The sequence below is a fragment of the Amphiura filiformis genome, chromosome 3, assembly GCF_039555335.1.
Source record: "Amphiura filiformis chromosome 3, Afil_fr2py, whole genome shotgun sequence".
Lineage (NCBI taxonomy): Eukaryota > Metazoa > Echinodermata > Ophiuroidea > Amphilepidida > Amphiuridae > Amphiura > Amphiura filiformis.
The window spans coordinates 20,965,342-20,992,946 of NC_092630.1; the positions used below are offsets into that span (position 1 = coordinate 20,965,342).

Here is a 27,605-nt window from a genome sequence, read left to right on the forward strand (position 1 = left end):
TACAAGTGAAAAAAAACCACAATTTTTCAAACAAAGTTAACGATACCTTTCTTGGATTGACAATACTGTATTTTTATTATGAAAACAATAATAATCGACAAATATGTAGACCAAAGTCGTTGTTTAATAAATAAAACATCTGTTATTAATTATGATGAACACATTTAGTTGAACTCAAACTTACACAGATCTGTAGGTAAAGTATTCAATAAATGGTCATAAAAGGTTTATTAATAAGTGACAGTAGAAGTAAATTGTATATATGTTATCAAATGCAAATTATCTCAGCATAATGAAGGCTTACTTATTGAACAATTTTGGCATCTACCAGCTTATTGATCGCGAAACCCCGAATTGACTATACTCTGAGTTTTGAGAAGAACTTCACCTGGGAACTTTGTCCCTAACACACACTGTCAATCATACTCGCCATCAATCCAATCTAACCGCAAGTACCAAGCAGATGTACTTCCATGCACCAAACCTTTGCGCCAACACAAAAGGCTGCAAATTTCACAGACAGCTGTGCATGCTGTAGTGGTAATGTCACATGCCGGCGGATCTAAACTATCACAAGATCTGAGCGACCAATCACAAGTCAGATCACAAGTTGTAAACCAATTGAGCAAGTCATAACATAACTGTCACTTTGCAAAGATGTCCATAATACGCTTGGTAAATATAAAACCATGTTGCAAAAGCAGCAGATGATGAAATGCCGACAGTCTAGTTGTGAACCAGAGCAACTGGCTCAATAGGCAAGTTGATAAAAGGGTTATGCCCTGACCATTATAATGTCCAATCTTGCTGTAAAAGTCAGTTGAACAAAGTCACTGCAAAGTGGAAATAAATACTGTACTTCAATGATTACCGTATTGTCTCTATTAAATGCTCACCCTCTAATAAACACCTACTCATATTTTTTGACCAAAATGCTTTAAAAATGCAGAAATGGTTATGCTTCCTTGAGTAAATAAGCTTACCGATTGCTATCAGATATTAAACGCCCCCCCCCCCCCTTGGAAAAATACAATGCCAGCGGGGGGATTTATTAGAGATAATATGGTATGTATTGAAAAATATATGGAAAACATCCCTTTTTTAGTATACTGTAAAAATTCACCTAATGGTGCACATGGATTCCTTTGCCTTGGTGAAAATTTCATGTACAAATAGAGAGCTCCCTCCTCTGAAAATCCTAACAAGATTTAAGAGTCAGTCTGTGCCCTTATTTGCGGAGGGCACTTGTAGTTTGTGCCTAAAATTTCATTTATGTCAAGGGAGCCCATAGCGCCATTAGGCGATGATCTTTTACTGTATTTCTCCAAATTAATCCATTATTGTCCCAAGCAGTCTAAAGTTCTGTCAAACTTTCACACACAAAAATAACACATATTCACACCAAAATGTCCTGGGCAAAATGTATCAATATTTGTATGCCTTTCTCTTCCCTTTCCTGATTTTAGGCCTTTTTGATTTCATTGATTTAGTTCCACGCTTTTCTCCCATCCGTCTTCCTTTGCTGTACATAATAGCCTGAGGTCCGTACATAGAAATCTGGTTGCCTCCTAAGCCTTTTGATTTGCGTGTCTCTTGGCCACACATTTCTCATATTTCCTGTTGATCTGCCATCTACAGCTTCCATGTCGGTATAGGATGCAGGCAGAATACTCAACCTCGCAATCTTCCATTTCTAACAGGGCAGAATCATGAGGATCATAAGTACATGTCATGGAGGAGGTAGTATCTAGAGAATCGGCGGTGACATTTTCTGGTTCTATTGGGATGAAGATGGAATCATTTGTTGATCGAGCCTGCCTGTTGTGGTGTTTCTGCACAACCTGTGATGGGATCAAAACAGAATATATGATCAATTAAGATTGGATGTATGACTAAATTGTGATTCAAAGCAGGGCCGTAGCAAGGTTAAAAAATGTGGGGCGGCCATCACAAATGTGGGGCGGCCAATATACAGATATATGCCCTACTTGAAATAAAGATATAAAGAAAAACATAACAAATTTCTCAAAAAGTGGGCGGCCATGGCATCCCCGGCCGCCCCGCTTGCTACGGCCCTGATTCAAATTCCATTGGAAAATCTTATCTGACATGTAATGTGAACAAGAAAATCAGGACAATTAATATGTGAGCATAACCTGAAACCCTTTGAAATAAACGCCGATAAAAGATGTAGCCTACATATACATAACATAAACTATGTCGGACTTTTGAAATGGACTCTAATAGAGTCATTAGCTACCTACAATGATTTATGTGGTTTTTTGTAGTTAGCGGACCATCCATGGGCATCGATCTCGGGAGGGACAGAGGAACCCTGCGTTTTTAGATACAGGGTGTCCCAGAAAGATATATACCAAGAAAGTTGGAATTTTGTTACGTATGAATCCAGAGGGGGTACTTAGGTACAAATGACCAGGGACCTGCCGCAAACATAGACTAAGTAGTATTTTTGGCCTTTTGGTATATATCAAGGGCCCCCTTTTAAGGCCAATTTTGGTGTATGGATGGGTCCTTTTTCAAAATTTTCAAAAAAAATTTTCAATAAAAATAGCCCACTCACCTCAACTGTAGCCAAAATTTTATTTTAACAATAGCTATTCAAGACACAGTGTATGCAAGGGTTAATGTACATATGAGATATATGTGTACAAACGGGGAAAGATTTCACTCAGTGAACAAAAATGATCTTGGTTTTGTACTTACAGTACAGGTCTCACAGTTCTCTTCATATTCACTCTTGAGGGCACTCTTCTGCATAGATGTCACTTTCTTCCACGGTCTGATGAAGTTACACAAGCTAATTACAATTTCACCGCCCATAACATTTCCTGTTGGAGCATGGCATTAATATCATGCAAGATAGAAAGAAAATCAATTCAGTAATTCTGAATTAAAGGCACACACACCCAGGGAGGTAAATTAGGAAAATATATGGGGTGGGCAATTTAATTTATTTTGCCCTCATATCAGGGTAAATGATTTACTGGATGGGCAACTGTAATTAATGGCACCCTGGGCATGTGGATTTTCCAACTGGTTTTATGAAGAAATCAGCTTTAATGTCAAAATTTAACTTTACCTCAAACCCCTATGGACCTTTGATGCGTGATTCTTGTTATCATATGTGACATGATCAAGCGGAATGTCAGTCACATGTCAGCATTTCCAATTTTTTACATCATTTTCTGGTTAACGAGTTATGAGCAATTTATCAATGGCTGAAAACAATATAACTTATAAGACAAAAGAATTTCAACACTGTTTTTGCCAATATCTCAAAAACAATATTAGCGACATCCGACTCATTCCCCTTGATCATGTCACATATATCCTCAAGAAAATGGACCTTAATTGTATTTATTTATCATCTGTCTTTGAATGTCACATTGCAGAGAGTAAAAACTATTCTTTTCCTGAATCCCTTGAACTTTTTACGAAAATCGGCGCAACTTTAATTTTTCACTCCTGTAAGGGGTCATCAGGGTCATGTAAGGTCAAATAAGGACCAAATATTATGTTTCACATAATGTAAATGATGGTGAACCAGTTTATTGATGATTAAAAATACAACATAATGATGGGGATTAATAGTGCTCAGCCTCAGCAGACACCTGAGACCAAATTCATGGCATACTAAGTACTGGTACATGGTCTTGGACCTGTTCACATTAGAAAATGTCTTCATTCGACGAATATAAGTTAATCTTGATTAACTAATTAAGCATGTGTACACATTACGCTGAACGAAAATCGAACAAAGACCCTGTTCACATTAGGAAATTTCCTTCTTCGACGAACCTCGACGAAGATTAAAAATAATTTTTTCCTAATGTGTACGCACTTTTCTTCATTCGACGAAGATTAAAATTGCTTCGTTCAACGAAGCTAAAAAGGTTGTTTCGACGAAGGAATACTTCGTTCGACGAAGCTAATTTTGTAATGTGTACGCTCGCTTCGTTCGACGAAGGAAAGTGATCAGGTGACAAAGTTCGCCGGCTTTAATAATAGCCGGACATTAATAGCTTCGTTCGAGCTTCGTTAATTTTCATGAAATGTGTACAGTGCAATGTCTTCGTTCGGTCTTTGTTCAGCGTATTAATCAAGATTAACTTATCTTCGTCGAATGAAGAAAATGTTCTAATGTGAACAGGGTCAAAGACATTGCACTGTACACATTTCATTCAAAAAAAATATCATCCGGATTTCTTCCTTGAAGAAAACATTTACCAGCAGGGCTAACTCTTCCTCCTCTGTCCACGTTTCGCCCTGTGTGTTATCAGCCATGGTTAATGACTTCAATTAACCAGAGACTCTAAACACACTTTCCAAGCTAATTTTAATTGAATAAGTGGGAAAAATTAAATGAAAATGTTTAAAATAATCCGGGAAAATAATAATATGGTGTGAGAGACAGCTGAGATGCATACAACCTTTGACTTCAGCTGGCGGGGGTCATTTGTCACATGATCACTTTCCTTCGTCGAACGAAGCGAGCGTACACATTACAAAATTAGCTTCGTCGAACGAAGTATTCCTTCGCCGAAACAACCTTTTTAGCTTCGTTGAACGAAGCAATTTTAATCTTCGTCGAATGAAGAAAAGTGCGTACACATTAGGAAAAAAGCATTTTTAATCTTCGTTCGCGGTTTGTCAAAAGAAGAAAATTTTCTAATGTGAACAGGGTCTTGGATAGGTACAGGTGGATGACTTACCAGAGATGAGGTATTCTTCATTAACCCTTAGATTGGTCACTCCACACTTGGTGCTTGAGTCCAATGTCTTCACCAAGATTTCTCTACCTTTTCTAATCTTGGGATGTCTCTTGTAAATCTTGTCTGTCAGCATAGAATATGTTAATGATGAACCAATCAAGGCGGAGTTGTTCTTAGTTTCGGTGCGCTCTTTCCACAAGATTACTCCTCGAAATACTTTGGAAAAAATCAAAATATATTTTTAAAGTTAAAAAAATATATATGAAGTATTTGAATTCATATCAATAACAGGCTTGGCATATCTGTATTTTATTTTTAATTGTAAATTAATGACATTTTGCATATTGACTAGAATCCATTTCATTTCCTGGTGAATTATAAAATCAAGTGGAATATTATGTAAAATAAATATTGAATATTTTTATTTGTACTAGACTATACAGATTGCTACATTCAACTTGCCTCAACTTTGACTATTCGCGCTAATTCACACTACATCCTCAAGATTATACTATAGGCTGCATACCATCAAATCAAATTTTTAGATTTTCTCAAAAACTGTTAATGTTTGCAGGAATCTTTTATGTTAGTCAGATTCCTTGCATTATTTTCTTTCTGAAAATGTATACTTTTATATACTTCTCATCATTACATTTAGATATGCAATAAAAAACAATATCTCAAGGAAGGTATACAGACTATAAAAACAATTAGTAAAATGACTGGACTAGATCTTAATGCATATTGCTTATTCTACAAAAAAGAGGTCCTTCCCCATCCCCTACATACTAATACCCCCGACACTGCGCGACCCGAACATCTTTTAGGGCAAACCCTATTGTACCCGACCGGGGTTCACTCCCATTGTGGCCTGTACACCATCCGCAATAATCAACTTTTGAAAAGCACCTAAACAAGGATTTAACCCTTGGCTAAAACCATACCCTAAACAGGTAACACGCGCCCTAAACCGGGATTTTATTCCTTGCATCAAATTTCGTACCCTAAATTTCATTTTCACGAATTAGCAATTGCAATTTTGCTACCCTTTTTTCCAATTGTTCATGTTTTTGACACCCTAAACACGATACGCGCGTATCGTGCCTACCCATGAAAAATTACCCTTTTTACGCGTTTTTTATTATCACAGTCACAATGGGAGTGAACCCCCCGGGACCCCGACCTGCAAGGCTTTTTCTAGACGTGACCGAATCCTCTCTTTGTCAATACCCTGATATAGTGAGTTCCTGATCTTCGGGCTTTTGTGGTTCCACGCAGGACACTGCACTAGTAATAGTACATTCAATGTAATAGAGTTGTAAACACCACCCCTCATATTTTTTTTTAAAACATGACATTTAAATTTGTGTGCAATTCTAATTCTAACATTATACATGAAAATGAGAATCCAAGGAAATGAGAAATTATATTCCTGTGTGAGAAGTCACTGATAACTGAGCAGGGAAAGAGGCATAAAAAGTAATAGGATTTTGATGTACATGGACATTTTCGGTCCAAAGTTGTAAATATGATGAGATTTGATCAACGTATTTCTGTAAAGAAAAATGTTGTATGCATACTTTGAAGTAAACTGAGCTCAAAAAGAAACTTATAATTTTTTACAACTTGTGAATCACAAGGTCATATCTTAAAATAGTGTCAATCAAAATGAACCAAAATTACACACAGGATTACTTTAATACTCTACTCAAAACACATGTCAGTAACCAAGCAGTTGTCCAACTGACACAACAGCAAAATGCACTGTCATGGGACAGCTTCCTGGAAGTTCCTCCACTTTCACAGCCCAACATTTGGCACCCAGCACAAAAAAATCTGTGAGAATGCACACAAGATCCTTGCACAGATGATAAAACGGTGCTGCTTTCTGCTTTTCATACACTTTTTTTTTCAAACACAGCTGGGCTGTGAATGTGGTCCAGCAAGCTGTTCCATGTCAGTGCATTTTGCTGTTGTGTCAGTTGGATAACTGCTTGGTTACTGACATGTGTTGAGAGTAGAGTATTGAAGTAAACCTGTGTGTAATTTTGGTTCAATTTGATGGACAGGATATGACCTTGTGAAAAATGATAAGTTTCTTTTTGAGCTCAGTTTACTTCAAAGAAATAAAATAAATTGATTCACCTATTGATGAATGCACACATTTACCATGAGCCAGATAACATACCTCACAATATTATGTGCCTCACAATATTTTATTTGAACTCATCAGATTTGAGCAGAATAGCAATGAATATATGGATTACATACTTGTAGTAGGATTTTCAAGACTAAGGGCCGCTAAAAACTCTTTGGACTAAATTTTTGTAGAATGCCCATGTTTTTGGGAATGTGAAATATTTTTTTAAAAAGCTATAACTGAAAAAATTAATATAATTCAAGTTAAAAATAATAAAATCATTGATATATAGTGTATGCACGAAAGTTGTGACCAAAGGACCAACTACAACAAAACTATGATTATCTCTTCTTCTATAGCCATTAGCCACAATCTTAGAAAAATATTCTAGGGGTTCTACATAGAAGACAGCTAGGGTTCTTGAAAATGGCAAGAACCAAAGAATGGTTCTTCTGGCCTTTCCATGTCTAAAATGTTGTTTCTGGTCTTTTTAGAACCTTTTTTAGCTCTTTATAGAACTATTTAAGGTTGTACATACAGGACATTTTTAGATTCTACCCAGAAACTTTTTTTTTAAGAGTGCATGATATAACCTTACCCATGTTTTCTTTAGTCTCTGTTTGGATTCCTACATTTATAACTAAAACTTACCCACATCAGCGATGTGACATATATGATCCTGTGGATGGTTGATAGGGCAAGAACACCCCACAGCAGGCATACTAGGATGATCAGCCCATCCGTGGGGAGATAATAACACAACCCCCAGCAAAAGCCCAGCACAATACCATGACACTGACCGCTGACACTGTGACATTATCTCCATGGTCCTCACTGGTAGTCTCTGTAGGAAATGATGTATTGAGAAACCAGGCTGGGCGCGTCACACCAGGCCAGTTTTTCCTCCTGGATTTGATTTGCTGTCGGTGTTGGTCCTCCGCTCCTCAGCAATCTCTGACCTCACTTGCTCTAGCTTAGCCCTCCTATGCACAACTCACGGCATCCTACGGATCCCATGGCATACTCAATTTTTATTTTATCAAGTTTTAAACTAAGATGTCTAGAAACAGGTGAATAGTTTGTACAAAACTCAACCAATTTTGGTGTGTGAAAATAACAAATGATAATTGAATACTTTTTTGTTGTTGTTGTAAATGTTGTTAGTTCTGAAAAAGTCTGTAAGTGCCAAATCCTCAGTTTGGTTTATGTTTCTATTATGTGATTTGCACAATGATTACACCTATATCTAATTAATTCTTTCAACAGCATCATCAAGTAAATGATACGCCCTTTATAACATTGAGTACTTACGCAACGGTATCATGAATATGTAATGTAAAAGGTTTTAAACTCAAATTTGATCAGTCATATTCCTTGTGAATGAGAGTGGAATTGTGCATTAATTTTGTTTCAATTTACCTACAAGCTTTCAACATTGTGAGAAGATGATCACTGATATTGTTGAATAAATACAGCTGTTATTGCAAATAGCTGGTTTACCACATCAACTGTGTCATTTATGTTAAAGACTTTTTAAATTTGGTAACACACCAGCATGGGTGCTTTTATGATTCAAATATATTTGATTAAGAGCACTATATGGTGACCTTACAACATTTTGGTTTGTTTAAAACCAGCATTGCATGTTTCAGAAAGATTCAAATTACAAGATGTTTATTGTGGAAAACATTCGATCAGAATTCATGACCGAGATTTCAACATGTCAACCTGTCGTGCAGTCTTGGCTCAAACAGTGGTACCTTTTAACAAAAAATGTGATTGGTTTAAAGTAATAGGGAAATCCTAGTTGTCATGGTTACCATTGCCATGGCAGTACTTCACGCAGCTTGTGATTTACTGAATAATTTCTTCCATGGTAGGTAATCAACTCCCTGCTAGGCTTTTGGATGAAAACTTTTTTTCACACATTTGACTTCCGTTTTTAAGGCTCCCTGCTCTTCTGAATTTGTAGAGAACTTAATTTTGAAATATTTTGTGATAATGTTGAACGTGACACTTGACACAACTGCTCAATTATATCGCAAAGCATGTTTGATTTTGTGCTGATTTGCTTCACAGTATGGGGTGGGGTGGGTGTGTGTTTGTGGGGGTGTGTTTGGGGGTGTGTGGGGGTGTGTGTGTGTAGGGGGAGGGTAATCCAGGACACACACGTCACACATGATAAATTTATGTGTATGGGGGTGCACATGTGTATGTCCACACTTTGTGGATAAAGTTACTGTATTGAAAACAGCTTTGAAACATGCTATAACAGCACCCTGGTAACAGCATCCACAGTTAGAGGTTTAACCCCCTTCCCTCCCTGGTCTTGTCTTGATTTTGGGTGGGTGGGGATGTGTGACTGGGATTCTAAAAATGTAACTCTAACAGAAATAATGTAGGAGTCAATTGTTGGTTGCTATGGTTTTGTTTACTTTCACAAAATATTGTGTGTTCATAGGTTGAGAACTTTTGAAAGGGAGTTAAGGTTAATTAAGACTACAAAACAATACAAGTAGGCCTCAACTAACCCTAATGCTACTAGACCATACAAAACCATCCCATGCAATCCGAAAAGCAGAGAGGGAAGTAATCTCACATGAAATTTTGTTAAATCACATCTTGAAAAATCACATTACATCATATCAGTTGCAATAATTGCACACTCAATTTTATTTTGTACTACCGTAGGGAACGGTCATTATTTACGCCAATTGTTTTTAAATATTGGAAATTCCTCCCCTCCCTGGCGGGTCACCCAAGGTCATCTAGGGGTCATCTGAGGTCAAATTAGAAAAACCCGTCGCGGGTGCAATTTCTCGGAACTGGGAAGATGTACAGTGATGCAATTTGGTGGAGGGATGGTCATTGGCGGTCTTCAAATTCCAGTAGGTTTGGTTAGTGGGTCAAGGTCACCCAAGGTCATCTAGGGGTCATCTGAGGTCAAATTAGCAAAAACCGTTGTATGACCTTGCGGGTGCAATTTCTCGGAACTGGTAAGATATACAGTGATGCAATTTGGTGGAGGGATGGTCATTGGCGGTCTTCAAATTCCAGTAGGTTTGGTTAGTGGGTCAAGGTCATCTAGGGGTCATCTAAGGTCAAATTAGCAAAAACCGTCATATGGGCATGAACCTTGGTGGGTATACTGTAAACATGGGCATGAACCTTGGTGGGTACTGTAAACATTTAGAATCAAATTTTTTGAAGGTCATTTTGGGGTCATCTGGGGTCACCCAGGGGTCATCTGAGGTCAAATTACTAAAAGCTGTCGTATGGGCATGAAACCTGGTGGGTTCAGTCAACATTTAGAGCCACTCTTTGGAAGGTCATTTTGGGGTCATCCAGGGGTCAGCTGAGGTCAAATTAGTAAATACTGTCGTATGGGCATGATACTTGGTGGGTACAGTCAACATTTAGAGTCAAATTTTTGGACGCACATTTTGGGGTCATCCGGGTTCACACAGGGGTCATCTGAGGTCAAATTACTAAAAACTCATATGGGCATGAAACTTGGTGGGTACAGTCAACATTTAGAGCCAAATTTTTGGAAGGTCATTTTGGGGTCATCCAAGGTTATCCAGGGGTCAGCTGAGGTCAAATTAGTAAATACTGTCGTATGGGCATGATACATGGTGGGTACCTTTAACATTTAGAGCCAAATTTTGGAAGGTCATTTCGGGGTCACAAGGGGTCATCTGAGGTCAGTTTAGTAAAAACTGTCGAATGGGCATGAAACTTGGTTGGTACAGTCACCATTTCAAGCCAAATTTTGGGAAGGTCATTTAGGGGTCACCAGGGGTCATATGAGGTCAAATATGTAAAAATTGTTGGATGGGCATGAAACTTGGTGGGTACAGTCACTATCAGCCAGGGAGTCGCGCCCAGCTGAGAACCGCCAAATACGGGTAACCACCTAGTGGTAATTAAGTAACTAATTTGCATAATTTATGCATATCAGCATTTTGGGGTCACTGATCTGGGTTCACACAGGGGTCATCTGAGGTCAAATTACACTGTCATCTAGAGATGGCCAGTTCCTAGTGAAATTGCACCAGTTAAAATGATACGCATCAAGGTGGAGGCATTGCGGCCGACGCTTTGCGTCGAGAACCGCGCAAGTCGAGAACCGCTCTAGTTAAATATGGGAAATTCCTCCCCTCCCTGGCGTAAATAATGACCGCTCCCTACCTTTAAATAAGTTCACAAATTTACTTTGAAATGTTACAAAAATGTTTACAGCAAGAAAACAAGATTAGATTAATCCGTGTTAAACCAATTTCAATAAATCAACTTAAAAACTTGACTTTAAAATATTAGTAGTGTCTGCAAGGGACATAGTTAAATATTATTTTAATTTGAACATTGTGAATAAATATGAGAATTGGACGGCCATGTTTTCACACATTATGATTTTCATGCATCAAATGTTCAACTCTTCAGAGTACAAAAGTATACCGTATTTCCTTGATTAGTCACCCCCAGGGGCATTGCATTTACCAAAAGGGGGCATTTGTTAGAGGTCCTTTTTAGAACAATAATTCCCTTTAAAATCATTAGGTAAGCTTAAAACTCACGCTGAAATGACGAACTTGGGAACGATAACTTTGGGGTTTCCGACCAGATTTTCGCCAATTACCGACGCCTTATTATTGACCATGTGTGCACTTTGGATAGCATGGATATATCAGCATTTTTGAAACATCTTGGTTGAAAAAAGTGGTGGGGGGCATTTAATTTTCCTACTCAAGGAAGTATGGTAAGTAGTGTATAAAAAAATTACAATATTTCAAAAAAAAAAGGTTTAACCCCAGCAAACACATCAATGATTTTAAATTGTTATAAATGTGTTATAAACATGTTTTGGGTTTGTTCAAAATGTTTTTAAAATATTTAAGGCCTTTATTATGAGCCTTTAAACATTACATTACATTGTAAGTTTTTCACCAGTTATAAATTTCTAAAACAAATCTTGATTGTTTTTTTTAACCGACTGATTACCATAAGTGGTTGAGGACAAGCCTATTCTTGCAGACAAGTTAAAAAGTTGGTGTTTGATGACCATCGGCAGCCTGCATGTTGGTGATATTCACATACGGAGTGCAGCTTTTCACATTTTGAATCAGGGTAGTATGCACACCTTTTTGGTTTGACATCTGGGGGTACAGGAAAAATGATCAGGCTCTCTAGGATCTGTGGCATACAAAAAAAACCAGTCAAAAGTGAAGCAATCAAGCTAAATGAGTTTGGTACACAAAATCAATGTGGCGTTCTTTTAATCGGCATTCTAGGTGACAATCTGCATGTTTCTACTGAGGGTAAAATTCCGGGCCATGCCGTGCCGTGCCGTGCCGGGTAACAAGCCCAGTAGAAACGACTTGGGGTAATCGGTTGCCGTGTCATGCGGGTCATGTGTCGCGCTTTCGTGATCCACCTCTTGAGGTGGATCATGCCGAATCAAAGCGTGTAATCTGCGCAGTAGAAACGAGCCGTGTCATCGGTTGCCGGGTCGAGGTCATGCGTGTTGCAAAAATAACGCGATTTATATTCTACTTGTATAGTCTAGCTTAGGCCTATGATGTAGTAGGTTCCTTCTTTCCGATATTATATACACTGGACACATGTGTGACTCGCATGAACTTGATGAAGTAAAATGGATATGACTTTACTTAGTCTAGGCCTACTTCTTTATAGTTAATGAGTTGGTTATATCTTTATAATTAATGAGTTGGTTATATATGAGCTGTAAATTAATTATCATAATAGCCAATTACTAGATCCACTGGTAAATTAATGCAATTTGGATTTTACTGAAAATACTAAATTGTGATTGTAGGTCATATGCCATGAGCTGCCATCCATGAACATTTAAATTTAGGATATAATTAACCATCAAATCTGTTTTCCGTACTTCGGTTTACAGGAAAAAATGCCGTGCATCGTATGCGAGACACGGCTTTCTGGTCTCAGTAGAAACAAGCTGGGTAACGGTGGCTGGATTATGATCGGTATTTTGTGCCCGGAAAATAGCGGGTCAAAAAGCCGTACGCTCAGTATAAACACGCTGAATGATTAAATGGCCATCAAAAAAGCAAGTTTTATAAAACTAGAATTTGGCCATTTGCCATATTTTGGAATTATTTTTGCCCAATTGAGCAAGCTTCAACACTTAACCTTGGTATGACCTATGACCTCAGATTGAATTTTTTGTGTTCCCCTCATATTGTGGATGATTTGCACCAAATTTAAGACCAATTGGCCAAATTTTGACATTTAACCCCATATGACCTTTGACCTTGGATGACCTCAGATTGATTTTGATTAAGACTATAAAACAATACAAACAGGCCTCAGCTAACCCTAGCGCTACTGAGAGCACATCAGACACAACAAATTGCATTCTGAATATGAGGAATGTCCTTCTGATATCAAATAATTTTGATTTTTGCAATATAATGCCAATTTTATAGCACATTATTAAAAATTGATAAACTTCATGAATCTAATGATATGTATTTAAAGTGTATCCTGTGACTCAATTAAAAACACCTGAAAGGCTGAGAAGTAAAACATTAGGCCCTGCCTGATTATCATATTTTAACATGCTTTTAAAAATGTTGCTATCTTCAGTAGATAGCACATGGTTAGCAATGCACTATACTGCTTTAATTTGAGTCAGCATCATATTTAAACTTGAATTATTTCATTGAGAATGGCTGATGATTATTTAAAATAATCTTTTTAAACATTTTTCCACCCTTAAATCCACCACTGAATCTAGTCCCCACCTATCTGACTTAGGAAACAACAACCAGTGTTTCCATTGGCTGACCATGCCTGGTTGATTTTAATGGAAAAAAAATTGGACTGAAGGCTGATGTGCCAATTTTTTATGATAGTTGTGCTCTGTGCCTAGGCTATAAGCTGTAAGCTTATTAAAGTGTAGGCCTAAGCTTATAAGGACAGGATTCAAAAATATTTTCATGTTTTTTATATAAAACAAATATTGCTCTTTATCCGTAAAATGGTACAAAATACCTACCCTCGTTGACTGGCAACTGTTGGCCTACTATTTTCCTAGTCACCTTGGGTAGGTATTTTGCACCATTTCTCTCATGAGCAGTTAATATTAAAGTGTAGGCCTAAGCTTATAAGGACAGGATTCAAAAATATTTTCATGTTTTTTATATAAAACAAATATCAATTGCTCTTTATCCGTAAAATGGTACAAAATACCTACCCTCGTTGACTGGCAACTGTTGGCCTACTATTTTCCTAGTCACCTTGGGTAGGTATTTTGCACCATTTCTCTCATGAGCAGTTAAGGGCTGGGGTATGAGCGTTTGGACAGTATTTATTGTGGGACATTAGAGCACATCAGACATATCAATTGCATTCTGAATACGAAGAATGTCATTCTGATATCAAATAATTTTGATTTTTTGAAATTAGCAATTTAATACACATTTTATGGCAAATCATTAAAATTGATATTTTTGATATTTAACAGTACTTGAAGTAAACTTTATAAATCTGATGATTTATACTTAAAATGTATGTAGGTGGGATGAAAAGCCGACGATCAATTGAAAATTTTGACCTTTCGTATTGAAGATATGGATTTTTTCCCCAAAACACCAAAAAAAATAGGTCTTTTTGGGAAAAAAAATCCATATCTTCAATATGAAAGGTCAAAATTTTCAATTGACCGTCGGCTTTTCCTCCCTGCTACATACACTTTAAGAATATGTCATTAGATTTATATAATTTACTTTGAGGACTGTTATATATCAAAAATTTGAAAAATATCAAATTTTTATAATTTGTCATAAAATTTGTATTATAGTGTGATTTTCAAAAAATGAAAATTATTTTATATTAGAAAGACATGCTTCGTATTCAGAATGCAATTCGATAGGTCTGAGGTGCTCTCATGTCCCACAAAAAATACTGTCGAAACGCAATAAACGCCATTTTAGATCCCTTAATATTTGTATAATGTCTTACCTCGCAATTGTCACAGTACTTCTTATAAAGAGACTTGAGGCCCTCTAGTTGTGTAGATGTCACTGACGACCACTTCTCATTCCATTTACAACGGCTTGTACTCAGATCAGTTGGATGCCCACTAGCTGCAAAGTCAGTGTTAAAAATAAGTTATTTAGGTTGTTCTGTTGATCTGCAATGGTCGGGTAATGATTCACTGCCCACAAATTTAGTGGGGAAAGTGGAAGTACAAAAAAGTTTTTGTGACCTGACAGCTGCTTAGCCCTAACACGCCCAAGTACTACAAAATACTACATGATATATGCACTGGGTATTCATGCATTCCATGTGATGCAATGATATACACACGGTTTCATTGGCCAGGCCAGCAAAACACCCGTGGCTACCATTTGCCAGCCTAGTGCTTGCCATTTGAGGGGTCTTGGGTGCGAATCATGACCAAAACAAACAACTTCTTTGTTTGTTTTCTTGCTTTATTCTTTCCTTCTCTCCCTTCCAGTCACCAAAAAGCACCTGGGGCATTAGGGTTAAGGTGGATGGAATATGAGGATATTTCTGGAATTTAGGAAACGCTCTGAATATGACTTAAATAGATTAATTGAGTAGGGCATAGTACACTGATGAAACAAATCAGATGGCATCATAATACATCAATTTATATTTTCCTTGTTTCTTACTCTTTTTATCGGGGCAAAAAGTGAATATTGACTGGTGATGATGCGTAATAATAGTTACTTTGTATGGGAACTTTGCCCTGTCATGAAATATCAAAGAAAAGGTCAGCGTATTTAATTGCAAGAGTATCTGCCAATCAAAGCACATGTATAATGTCCATGCATTATATCAAAGGAAGTTCAGTGAATAGATTCATCAGGTTTGTAAATCGTATCAATTAGCAATTTTCGCTTGATAAAACCAATAAATGTTTACTTACTCAAATATTACACGTCGGAGGACTTCATCAGATGTGACCATCTGATCCACTTTCCCGGGAAACTGACTTCTGGTTGTGATAGGTCTTGTCTCCAGTCTTTAAAAGTGGGTCATATACGTGACTTAGGAATTCATGCTCTTTACCAAGATACTTGGCAAAGAGCATGTCAGAAGATACAGAGAAGTACGGGAAGCGATGGAGATCAGAAAGAGGGGGACAAAGACCATGAATAGAGAGGAAGGCACTTATTTCCTAAGTCACGTATATGACCCACATTTAAAGACTGGAGACAAGACCAATCACAACCGGAAGTCAGTTTCCCAGGAAAGTGGATCAGCTGGCCACAAATGATGAAGTCCTCCAACGTGTACTAGTACGAAATATTTAAGTAAGTAAAAACTTACTGGTTTTGTCAAGCGAAAATTGCTAATTGATATCAAAGGAATGCTAAGAATTACCTGTTATGACATAGACATCATCTTGTAGGTTTGGATCACAATAACCAGACAAAGCTTTGATCTCAACTGTTGATGACCATGATATAGCCCCTTTGTACACCTGGTATACATGAACAGTGTAGATGACTTTACTTCTTTCAACTTCTTTGTTCATGATGTATCCTAAAGCAACTGTAAATGAAGGACACCAAAGAACGAGCTTCAGAGGATAATTTAGTATAAAGTCAGCAGATAATAAAAGCATAATGTACAAACTTTTTTTTAATGAAATTGGTTATTTAGTTTTTCAAACCTGATTTTTAACTCAAACAACAATGTGCTCTGTGAGGTTTAGGGATGCACCATTAGATTCTCGGGGGGAGGGGGGGATAGGAAGTTTTTGAACAAAACTTCACCCACTACATGAGCAAAAATAAAAACTTTCCCCACCAACACTATAAAAAAAAAAGACTTGCCGGTGGCGAAAAAAAAAAACTTCGGTGCGAAAAAAAAATTTCCAGACCCCAACTTCCTACCCCCTGAGAATTTAATGGTGCATCCCTTATGTCATGATCTAGATGGTTGGTCAACTATCCGGGGGGTCGGGCAAAAGGAAACACATTAAGCCACTCAGTGTAACTTCTACACAATCAACTTCAAACGTGGTATGGTGACAGGATAGGGTGTCCTCATACGCTGTATAGATTTGTATCTTGTTATGACCGTACTTGCATATTTTACCTAAAATGTTATTACTCCACTCTGAAGCTTGCATGCAATTGCCAATGAACTTCTAACTTTGTAGGGTTATATAGTTTCGTCATGTTATTTGCACATTTATGAATATTAATGAATTCATTTGCATATTATATGTATTTATAAACCACTGGTATTTACAAACCTTTTTGTGAAGGGTTACCTTAATTATGAATTGCATAATTTTAGTTTGGCATATTTATAATACTTGCACATGTTTCAACCTAAATGAAGTCAGCCAAATGTATCAAATGCCCAAAGAACTCCACATTAAATGGATGACAAAAATAGCAGGTGAGATTTCTTTCACTTCACCTCATTATTTTGGCTTAAAATGGACAGAAACCCTTCTGGGCTGACAGTTATTACTGACATTTTTTCAGTAAATCGTACATTATGACTTTAATCAATATCTCCAAGTTGAAGTTGAAGTTTTTGATTCAAACAGGACAGCTTAGGGCCGATTGGCAAGAACATTTATCAAATCTCTGTTGAGAATACACCCTTTCTTAAGTATTGCATAATTTTGTTTAATGACTTGTTGTGTTAAAACATATGAAAATAACTGAAAACAGTTAAAGCTATTTGCCTTTTTCCACATGGGATCACTGACAGTTTACAAGAAGAGCTCTGCAGAAAAGATGTACTTTCCCCATTTTACTTTCAAAATAAAATTAGATAGAACAACAAAGGAATTTCATGAGTTCTATAAAGAGCAAAATAAACATGTTTTACTAATGAGTGTGCACACTTTGAGACAAGTTTTTTTAATTTCATTTCAGTTAACCAAACAGCTAAAAGCAAACTCACTTAATTATAATTGGTTGGGCATCATGCCACCTTTTGTTTTATATATATCTTCAACCAAATTTCATTGAGATAACTTACTTGAGTCCAGCCTTGAGTCTTGTCTCATAATCATGATAATGTGTTTTCTGCACATAATGACCAATTCGATAAGCAATCACACAAACAAACAAATAAACAAGCAAACAAGGTAGAAATGGTTTAACTTACCAAAATCAGCTTCACAAAATTTCTGTTGAGGGTGATTGTTGCCTAACTCCCAGTCATAGCAGCATTGTTCACCATTGGCAATGCCACTTAGTAATGAAATGAATGTGATAACGATGAGTAAGAGTACAGGTCCATCTGATTTCATTGTTAGTAAACTCAATTATCACAAAACTTTTCAGGAAAATACAAATACTTGATGTTGTAGAAGATGATTATTTATTAATGAGGATTTGAGGCAAGGCACTCCTCAAGTGTAGTTGGACGTATACCCAGTCACCAAATGAACTGAAACCACCACAAAAATCATATTCTGTATTATAATTATGATCATCTTAGGATCTTCCAAAAACAATTTAACTCCAATTATCTGTTATTGTCTAATTAAGATATCAGATTGCATTTTTTTTGTAAATTGAGTTGGCATATATTTCATTTTAAGTAGGCCTATAAGGTGACAGATGGAAAACTTTTTTTTTCCAATTAAGCCAATGCCAGCTTTGCAATTGGATAGGCAAATGTGATATGGTACCACGCCCGTATGGTGAAAATGTATCTATTATTAATATTATCATGTTAATTGTAGGCAGATTTAGATTATTTGGTCCCATGCATCTACCTTTGGCTTAGTGCCATCCAATGCAGTCAAGCTATCTAGTTCCCCATGTCATACACCAATTAGCAAGCATATTTGTAAAAACTAGAACGGTTACCGCACCAAAGCTGAACCATGGAGTTTTGGTAGTATATTGTGATATACCGCTGTCACAGGTTTCAGACATTTTATCTTTCATGTGATACCATTGGGGGCACACTTTTGTTTTGTTTTCAAGATAGTCAATGTAGAAAAGACACAAGTATGAGACAGGTCTTTTAAAGTAACTTTGACACAGGTCTTATGAGGAGTGTCACCCCTGGTGGGGAAAATATTTCATTATATTCTTTACTTTTTTCTCTTTCATTTGATACCACTCAGGGGCCATACCTCCTTGGCATTTTGAGATACGAAAAGGACCCCAAATATGACTATCATTGACTCCGGTCTTAAGAGGAGTTTCACCCCTGGGGAGGAAGATATTGTTGTTATATTCTTCATTTTTGTTCTCTTTCAGTTGACACTATTCGGGGTCACAGCAGCTGAAGGGAGTATCCCATTATGCTTTGCGGTACCATTATAGAACTGATTGTGCCATGTACACAAAATCCCACACTTCAACTTTCAATTACTCTCTTAAATCAGGGAAGCTTAGACTTTTGTTTGAAAAAATATCACACATAGAGTATTGTGAATCTATCAATAGCTCTCAATATCTAAGCGGCTCTTGTTTATATTTTGTTACATTTGCTATGGAGCAAGCCGATATACTGCAATGCATGATGGGATACTCCTTTCAGCTGCTGTGATTCGGGGTCATCGCTCTAGTTTATTATTTTGTTGAGTGGGTTCTTAAAACAGATTTTTCTTGAATTTATATCTTTTTTTATCTTTCGACAGCCATGGTGTTACTGTCTATGATTTATTCATTAAACATCGATAAAAAAGATGGCTGACTTTACAATTTTTTTAAACACCAAAAGAACAAAAACAACACTGGATATACTCATCAATAATTATCTGAATGGCTTTTGCAAGATGGATGAGCAATAATCAATTTGTAACACGATCAAGGGAAATAAATCAGATGTTGCTAATATTGATTTTGAGATATTGGCAAAGAAAGTCTTTACATTCTTCTGTTTTCTAATTTAATATTGCTTTGAGTGATTGATAAATTGATGTAACTTCACAAAGAAAAGTTGTATCGACATGTTTTTTTTATTTTATGAAAGCCAGTGGTGGCACTAGGGGCAATAAAACCCAAAATTACACAAATTTCCAATTTTTGCTGCAATTTTGTGCAAAATTTGTTGATTTTTGCCCTCCCCCCCCCCAAAAAAATCCCTGGTGCCGCCACTGTTGAAAGATCTAAATGTCCGCTTTAGAAACATAGCGAGGGTTGGTTGAGAGCCAGAAAGCCTCAACTCACAATCACCTGCTCCCACAAAATGAGCATAAACTCGCTAGGAGGGCACTATAGACTATAATACAGTCTGTCCTGACAAAATTCAATGGAAAACAAAAGACATTGTGGCGGAAATATTGAATTTGAAAACCAAAGCAGGAGCCAACTTTTTGCTCATATTGTGAGAGCTGGTCATAGTGAGTTACAGCTTTCTGGGTCTGAACCCTTGATATGTATAACTCATTTTTGACCAGGGTTGACATCTCATTACCCTTGATCATGTCACATTGGTATTCTCCTTACAATGTTAACCATATCCATTCTTATTAATTTTATTGTTTTGGTAAGATTTGATTCTTGCAAATTTAGCAAAATTCAACCTCTGCTGGAGCAAGAAAAATACATCACAAATTGGATTGAATTTTTTATTAATCTATGATAAAACTTACACATAGTTACAATGCATTCATGAAAAATATATTAATAACAAAATGACATAAATATTATGTCAATATACTAACCCTAAACACCCAAATCTGCTTTTTGCTATCAGAAGTTTAAGAAGAAACGAAAAAGGAGTGATGAACAAAGAAGTCACTTGGCACCCCGGGATTCGAACCTGCGACCCCCCGCATGCCAAGCACATGATCACCGATCAGTAGCCACATGGGTTACGCTGCCCCAGGCAGCGATTCTGTGAGCATATAGCACTTAGGGTGATTGCGTCATCGTACACCCTGGGATTCACGCATGAGCAGTGATTTTCATCGTGGTATTTTATGGTATATTTATGGGTGTTAGGGTTAAAATAGGCTTGAATCTAGGAAAATACATGTTATTTAAATAAATTACACTTTTTTGTAACTCCCCCATCACAGTATATTCTGTCATCTCAATTGTACTGACAAAATGTTCAGACCTGCTTACAAGAGATTGACCCACAAATGGACATGTACATAGAGGTCTCTGAGACACAAACAAGAGTGAACAGGAGGCCTACACCAAAGTTACACCAAAATTTAACCATTTGCCGATATCTCAAATTGAGAATATTTGGCTTTCAGACTGCACATCTGAACTCTTAATTTCTGAACTCAAATTGAGTACAGATCTGGAAATATTGCACTTTTGGTTTAAACCATTAATCAAATGACACTTATCTATATACATGTACTTCATTAAATAATGAATTCATTATTTTAAAATAATTTAATTATAATCTATTAATTGAACATACTCTCCTTACAAAGTTGGCTGCACAAAGTAGCTAAATTATTGAAGAGCAGTAACATTTAAACATCCGGCCAATGGAAATTGATGATCAGGTTCCAGGCAAGAATTTTAAAAAACTAAGAAGGTCACTTTTCATTATTCATTATTTCCCACCAATTATTATTTTGAATCAGTTTAGTGGTCAACTTCATCCAATGACCATCTGAATCATGGACATATATAAAAGTGCATGTTTATAAACATCTTCTTAAAGAGTAACAACGTAATGCGATTGTTTGATTTAAAAATATCAAACACTTTGTTTAAAATGAGTAATAAAACAAATGATATCATTAGATTATCTACCCCCATCCCCCACCACCCCATTGATATAAAACTAAAATGTCAAAATCACCAGAAGGATGTGATTGATATTTTCAGTTAAGTGAAAGTAGATCTCCTCTCAATTTACTGATATTTTGAACTTATAAAAAAAATTTAGATTTTTCTTCAAGGTTTGTGAGAAAAATTAAATTGTCAACAAAATAATGGAAGTTTGAGCAAAACTTCTGTACATGCTTAGGCCAAAAAAAAAAAAAAAGCTCACGAGAAATTTAAAAACAAATGCGAAATGAGATTTTTTTTTTTTTTTTTTTTTTTTTTTTATTCCCGACTTTTTTTCATGGTATTTTGATTTTCGCGATTTTTTTCTGGAAAAAACTATAAAAAAATTTTTTTTTTTAATTTTCCGCATTTGTTTTTTGTCAAATCGTGATTTTACAAACGCTACATAAGCTTTGAGAGACCGAACCTTTTTTTTTTTTTTGCCTTATGAGAACCCAATATAGTCAAATCAACTTCCATTGGCCTTGTATTTGGTAACTTCAATTTTATACATACTATACACATTAATGCATATTATTTATACATATATGAATTCGCTGTCGTAGTGCACGTTAGAATATGACCGTTGCTAGGTCAACTGGATCACGTTTTCTTTGTTACGAACCACTGATCGAAATGATCACAACACAAAGCCTATGGCATATCAAAATTCGAACAGGTGTATGAGCCCAGGCTTGGAGCAGTAACCAATGGTTACTAATGTGCACTACAACAGCGAATACATATATTTTTGGCAAAAGTTCAAAATAGGAGTGACCAACCCCAAGTTCACGACACCAGAAAATTACACAACTGATGTTTTTGATTTTTTTTTAAATTTTGCCTGATGAAATCCTTGCACTAATCCTTAGTTTAACCCAACTTGCAATATAACTTAATATTGTGTACACCATCAATTTTTACTAAAAGTGGACAAAACATACATTTTTGTGTGATTTCTGTAAGACTTGTGTGATAGACAGTTTTGGCCTTTTTCCCAAAAAATTGATTGGTATAGAATTTTAACTTGTATTCTTAAAGTCATACTAAATGATTCAGATTGAGCTGTTTCTTCTGGCAAAGCAGGATTAATATCTGTTTAATTGAAAACAATTAGTTGTATATTTTTCTGGAGTTAGATGTAATTGTAATCATCACATTCTCAAGAGTAAAGCCTGTTGTATACTCCACATAATGGTTCGATGAAATAGAGCCAGATTTTTATGAATTTCCATAAGAAAATTCCCATCACAGATAGTTAAATTTTGTTCAATTTTTTTGCTTTGCTTTATAGCTTCTCAAAATTGTGCGCGTTTTATGCTGATTAGCTGTCGGGAGATTGGGTTATTGGTGACCTCACAAATGCTAGTCATTGTCAAAGACTACTCACGATTGAGGGGGCACACGCCTCATTCGCAAACCGTGACACCCATCAAATAGTGAGCAAAGTGAGCAGTGAGCGTACTATGGTTTCCAAGAGTGTGTGGTCCCCAGTAGTTTATCTCCCTATGGGTAATATAGTTACATGGTCTGTAGCACAGACTACCCAAATGCATGAGCTATCATGCTGTAGGGCCTATCAGAACACCATCCAAGTGATGGTGATACATGTGTGGAGTATTTCAATTTCATCATACAACGCTGCGGTGGAAAGAAACATAGCAGCATTGCATGATGCTGCAAAAATGGAGCATACAACAGCCTTAAGGGGAAAGACTATGTACATGTAAAAAGGCATCATTAGAATCACTTTGAAATATTACATAACACTTATATATAGATTTCAGTTCACATGTAATTCCTACTCATAGACATATCAAACTAAAAAATGCAAAGTTAGCTTTTGATGTTGCAATTTGTCAAATCAATGAATGATGATCAATGAGTGAAAAGTAGTGGCTACAATATTAATATACTTTCACCACATAGTTAGTTCATCAACCTCATACTTAACTTTCCACTTCAGAGTTTCACTATGATAGTAAGTAGTATCAATTATATACAAACATTTAATGCAGCTCGGAAACACACAATTCAATATTATCTTCTCTGTCTTTCAAGTTCTTTACAGCTTCGGTAGTTTGTGTTGGTCGTCCACCCGCATGCACCAGTTGGTTTCCGTATACAACTTGAATGTAATCTCTCACATACTCCTCCTTGATAAAAACATCTTGATGGTTTTACTATGGCATTTCCACCAAAATAATTTTGGACACCTTCGACAATCTGAGTTGGAAAAAGACAAAAATGTACGATGGTGAATTTTGTGTACAATTAACTCACTTAAGGTGGCATTGGAGGCATTTTCTAGAAATTAGGAAATACTTTGAGCATGTTTTAAACAGATTAATTGAGTAGGGTAAAGTACACTTATCAATATGCCTTTTGTTTGGAGCAACATCGGACATACGGTTTCCATAATGCATCAGTTTATATTTTCTTTGTATCCTATTGTGTTTGTCAAAAATCAATATAGTTAATAAGCTAAAAGGACTGGAAAGGCTCATTAATAATTATTTTTGCCAATATTTTGCTAAAAATCAATGCATAAATGTTCAGGGTACTCTTATTTTGCATACTTTTGCCCTGAAACTTGGTCACAGTGTTTTTAATATGTTCTAATGTATTATATAGTGAATCCGCCCTCTAATTTGCATATTTGCATAATTAATGAGTTAATTTGCATAAATGCTAATTAATTATGCAAATATGCAAATTATTATTAAAGCCTGGACTGTAGAATTTAGACATATATGCTTGCAGATGGAATTCTATGGTAGCTTTATTACTAACCTCACACTTCTTAGGGTGTCTGTTCTGACCGGGAGTCTGACAGTATTTTTCATAGAAATGTTTGAGCCCTTGTCTTTGTCCCTGAGTAATTTCACTCCATTCAACATTCCAGAGGCAGTTATCGGTCCTCAGTTGTTTACTGTCTTCATCAAATTTGGCTAAAAAAGACAAATAAAACACAAATATTATAGAATAACATTCAGCATATCCAAACTACGCTACAGGATTCTGATGAGAGTATCCGTCTGTTAATGAATGATTGAAGCCTTATTGTAACATTTGCTGAGGAGGACTCCCTCAATATTTGTCACAATTCTGTTTTTTACACAATTGTAATGTAGTTTATTAGACTAACATACCCTGAAAAATCAAGACTTTAGGTGCTGTAGTTGTGTCAAAATCCGAGATATTGAATAAAGGGCTGGAACTGTCATCTAATTATATGATGGAAATATTAGTCAATCAGGTATGCGATGTTCATTACACAGTACCTAGGTGTACATGGTGTGCGGGACGGTCATACACACATCAAAGGACTGTGCCATAGCATGACCAAAGGAGTAACATGCATTATGAACCACTCCAGCTCAGTGGATAGCTGAAGAAAGATGAACACTGCAAAACATGATGGAAGAGATCAGGGATTGGACATTCCTGATATTTTTGAACTGTAAGAAATTCACTGCTGGGAGCACTCCCTTTAATATAATGCATCATTTGCCTATTAATAAACCCCCCAGGCCCCTTTCTTCAAGCAATGACCCCCTTTTTCATCAAGTTACACCCCTTAAACCAAATCTGCATAATATTATTTTTACATATTGCACACATTTTGAACAAAGTTAACATTTCTGTTGCAAAATTTAGCACATAGTTTATGCCCAGAAAGTAATTTTTACTGTCAGTGACATCTAATCTGAATGATCCCCGTTTCTTGTTCTCTCTTCTTGGAACCCACACTGAATGACCCCCTTTTTTTTTAAAGAAATCCTATACTGATGGGGGCCCCCTAGTGTTGTACTCCGGTAGGTACAGCAGGTGTGCCACTTTCATATAAGTGCCCCATCCCCAGAAATTCAACAGTATAAACCCAAAGATACTAAAAATAGTATCTTTGATAAACCCAGCAAAAGGAATTTCATCTAAATATTATAATCAAAAATTAAATTATAACAAATTGATTTGTGTGATATATTATCACCATGGTCTACTAATTTCATCTGCCAGCTAATTTCAAGTATGGATCCGTGTTCAGTTTTGCATTTAGTTACCCATATGGGTCTACTCAAGCATTTTCAGTCAACTAGAGTTCAATGCATCACACTCCTCACAGCAGGCTGGGCCAGAAATTATTTTCATGTAGGTATTGTTTTCACTGTAAGTTTTGAAATATTTTGTACAGAAAGTTGTTGATTGAGCCATGAAAATGATAACCATGCATATGATAACTGTATGTACTCACCAGATAAAAGATAGCGTTTGCCTTCCTCCAGATATGGGCCACAATTTGCCAAAGCCATGAGGTGGACAAGTTTGCTAGATTCTGACATGAATTCCTCACCCTTGTAAATCCTCTTTACCTTCACTGTGTACTTCTCTAATGAGCCAAAGTCATACTCATCACTAATAGGAATGCTTTCTTTCTTAAGAATTTCACCGCGGACGACTGAGAAGAAAATGAAAGGAAAGGAAATTATTTAAAAAATACTACTAACGTTTCTAAAAGACTCATCAGAAGTTTTGATTGATGATCAAGAAAGCAATTTCTAGTATCTTATGCCATTTCATAAAATTAAGGTAAAACATGGTTGAATAAAATCTTAAAATTGAAAACTTACCAAAATCGGCCCTACAGACATTCTGTTGTGGATGTGGGTACTGTCGACATGTCCACAAACCAAAAGCTTGATCAATGGCAAGAAGCAACACAGCCAACATGGCTAAGAAATTCAGCTGTGCTCGTTCCATCTGCATAATTAGTGATGATGTTAATTGATACCACTTATTAGATAATTGTCTTGGTTAACCTTGAAGTACAGTTCTTGTGGACTACTAATCTGTGATCCAAAGTAAACTTGCTATGATTAGTAGGAGCTGACGAAAATGGTTGAATTCTACTGGTAGCACTCGGTGAATTCCTCTTAGAATGTCCTCTGTTGATTAACACTTGATAGTAAATGTGGAATTCAGTTAATACCTCCATGACTTATATATCTTATTTTAGGAGCTTGATACAAATACTTCCATCAAATAACCTCCCACACACTGTTAACAACTGGTTTAACAACCCACATAATATTTTGAAACCTAGCGCTATCAACAGGAGTAACTTGACTACATGGAAAAGCCACGATACGCAATGCACCAGTGGGGTTTCCCACAAATTTCCAGTATGTGTATTTGAAATACCTCCTGCGGTAGTTGAGTACTTCCGGAAAGGTAGTTTCATTTATTTCAGTGGGTCATTCAGTGCACGTGCAAGTGCTTTTGCCCATCTGTCAAAATCCAGACAGTCACTCAGAAAAAAAGAAACACCCACATGAAACCATAGAGTGACAATCTACCAAACTACCTATATATAAAAATACTTTTCAGCAGAAGAATAGACTAGGAATGGGGTGCCCTGAGGGATGAGATATGTTTAGGTTATCTTTGGGTAGCTATTTTAAGATACAAAATGACTTCTGCTGTTATTTCAGTAGTTGAACTTATTATTAATTTGTTTGAGAAGAAATGAAATGTTATATTTGCTGTTGTAATTTTACCCTAAAGGGAAAGGTGGGGCGATATAGAAATGTCATAATCGATCATGTAAAAGATAATGGCACATTCCAGTGAACGAACATTTTTGGTAAAATAAAAATTTAATAATGGTTTCCCATTTCCGCAAGATAGGAACCGATGAAGTGCAGCCTTAAAATTAAATGAAGGGGACAATCGACAAGTGATTAATTTTTTTAATCAATTAATGGTGACATGCATTATTTCATTGCTAGATAGATTACATTAAAGCCATATTGTACAATATTTTTAAATGAATTTGGTGAATATTTTTCAGACCTGATTTTTTGGCATATTTTTAATGTTTAGGCCTATACATATCCCTAACTTAGCCAAATGTGTTCCATTTGTATGATAACAGAGCCGTTTTGATTTGATTTAACTTTTGGTTAAAGATATAGATATATTGTA

General features: G+C 36.3%; 4 protein-coding genes across 4 annotated transcripts in view; 1 reads left to right on the plus strand and 3 right to left on the minus strand.

The window, feature by feature from the left end:
• Positions 1-27,605, plus strand: part of LOC140148198 (synapsin-like) — a 503,295-nt gene that overhangs the window by 392,557 nt on the left and 83,133 nt on the right. The gene's annotated exons all lie outside the window — the stretch shown is intronic.
• On the minus strand, positions 487-8,311 carry LOC140148190 (metalloproteinase inhibitor 3-like). The gene is made up of 5 exons (XM_072170049.1): positions 8,297-8,311; positions 7,525-7,877; positions 4,734-4,949; positions 2,725-2,849; positions 487-1,841 (listed from the first exon to the last, which is right to left on the minus strand). The coding sequence occupies exons 2-5, from the start codon at positions 7,697-7,699 to the stop codon at positions 1,569-1,571; spliced, it is 789 nt and encodes a 262-aa protein (XP_072026150.1). The 5' UTR covers positions 7,700-7,877; positions 8,297-8,311; the 3' UTR covers positions 487-1,568.
• LOC140148191 (metalloproteinase inhibitor 3-like) lies at positions 11,821-18,289 on the minus strand. Its single transcript, XM_072170051.1, has 4 exons — positions 18,025-18,289; positions 16,273-16,443; positions 14,881-15,005; positions 11,821-12,066 (listed from the first exon to the last, which is right to left on the minus strand). Exons 1-4 carry the CDS (start codon positions 18,167-18,169, stop codon positions 11,896-11,898), a joined length of 612 nt encoding a protein of 203 aa, XP_072026152.1. The 5' UTR covers positions 18,170-18,289; the 3' UTR covers positions 11,821-11,895.
• LOC140148192 (metalloproteinase inhibitor 3-like) lies at positions 22,488-26,772 on the minus strand. The gene is made up of 4 exons (XM_072170052.1): positions 26,252-26,772; positions 25,876-26,079; positions 24,414-24,571; positions 22,488-23,846 (listed from the first exon to the last, which is right to left on the minus strand). Exons 1-4 carry the CDS (start codon positions 26,385-26,387, stop codon positions 23,661-23,663), a joined length of 684 nt encoding a protein of 227 aa, XP_072026153.1. The 5' UTR covers positions 26,388-26,772; the 3' UTR covers positions 22,488-23,660.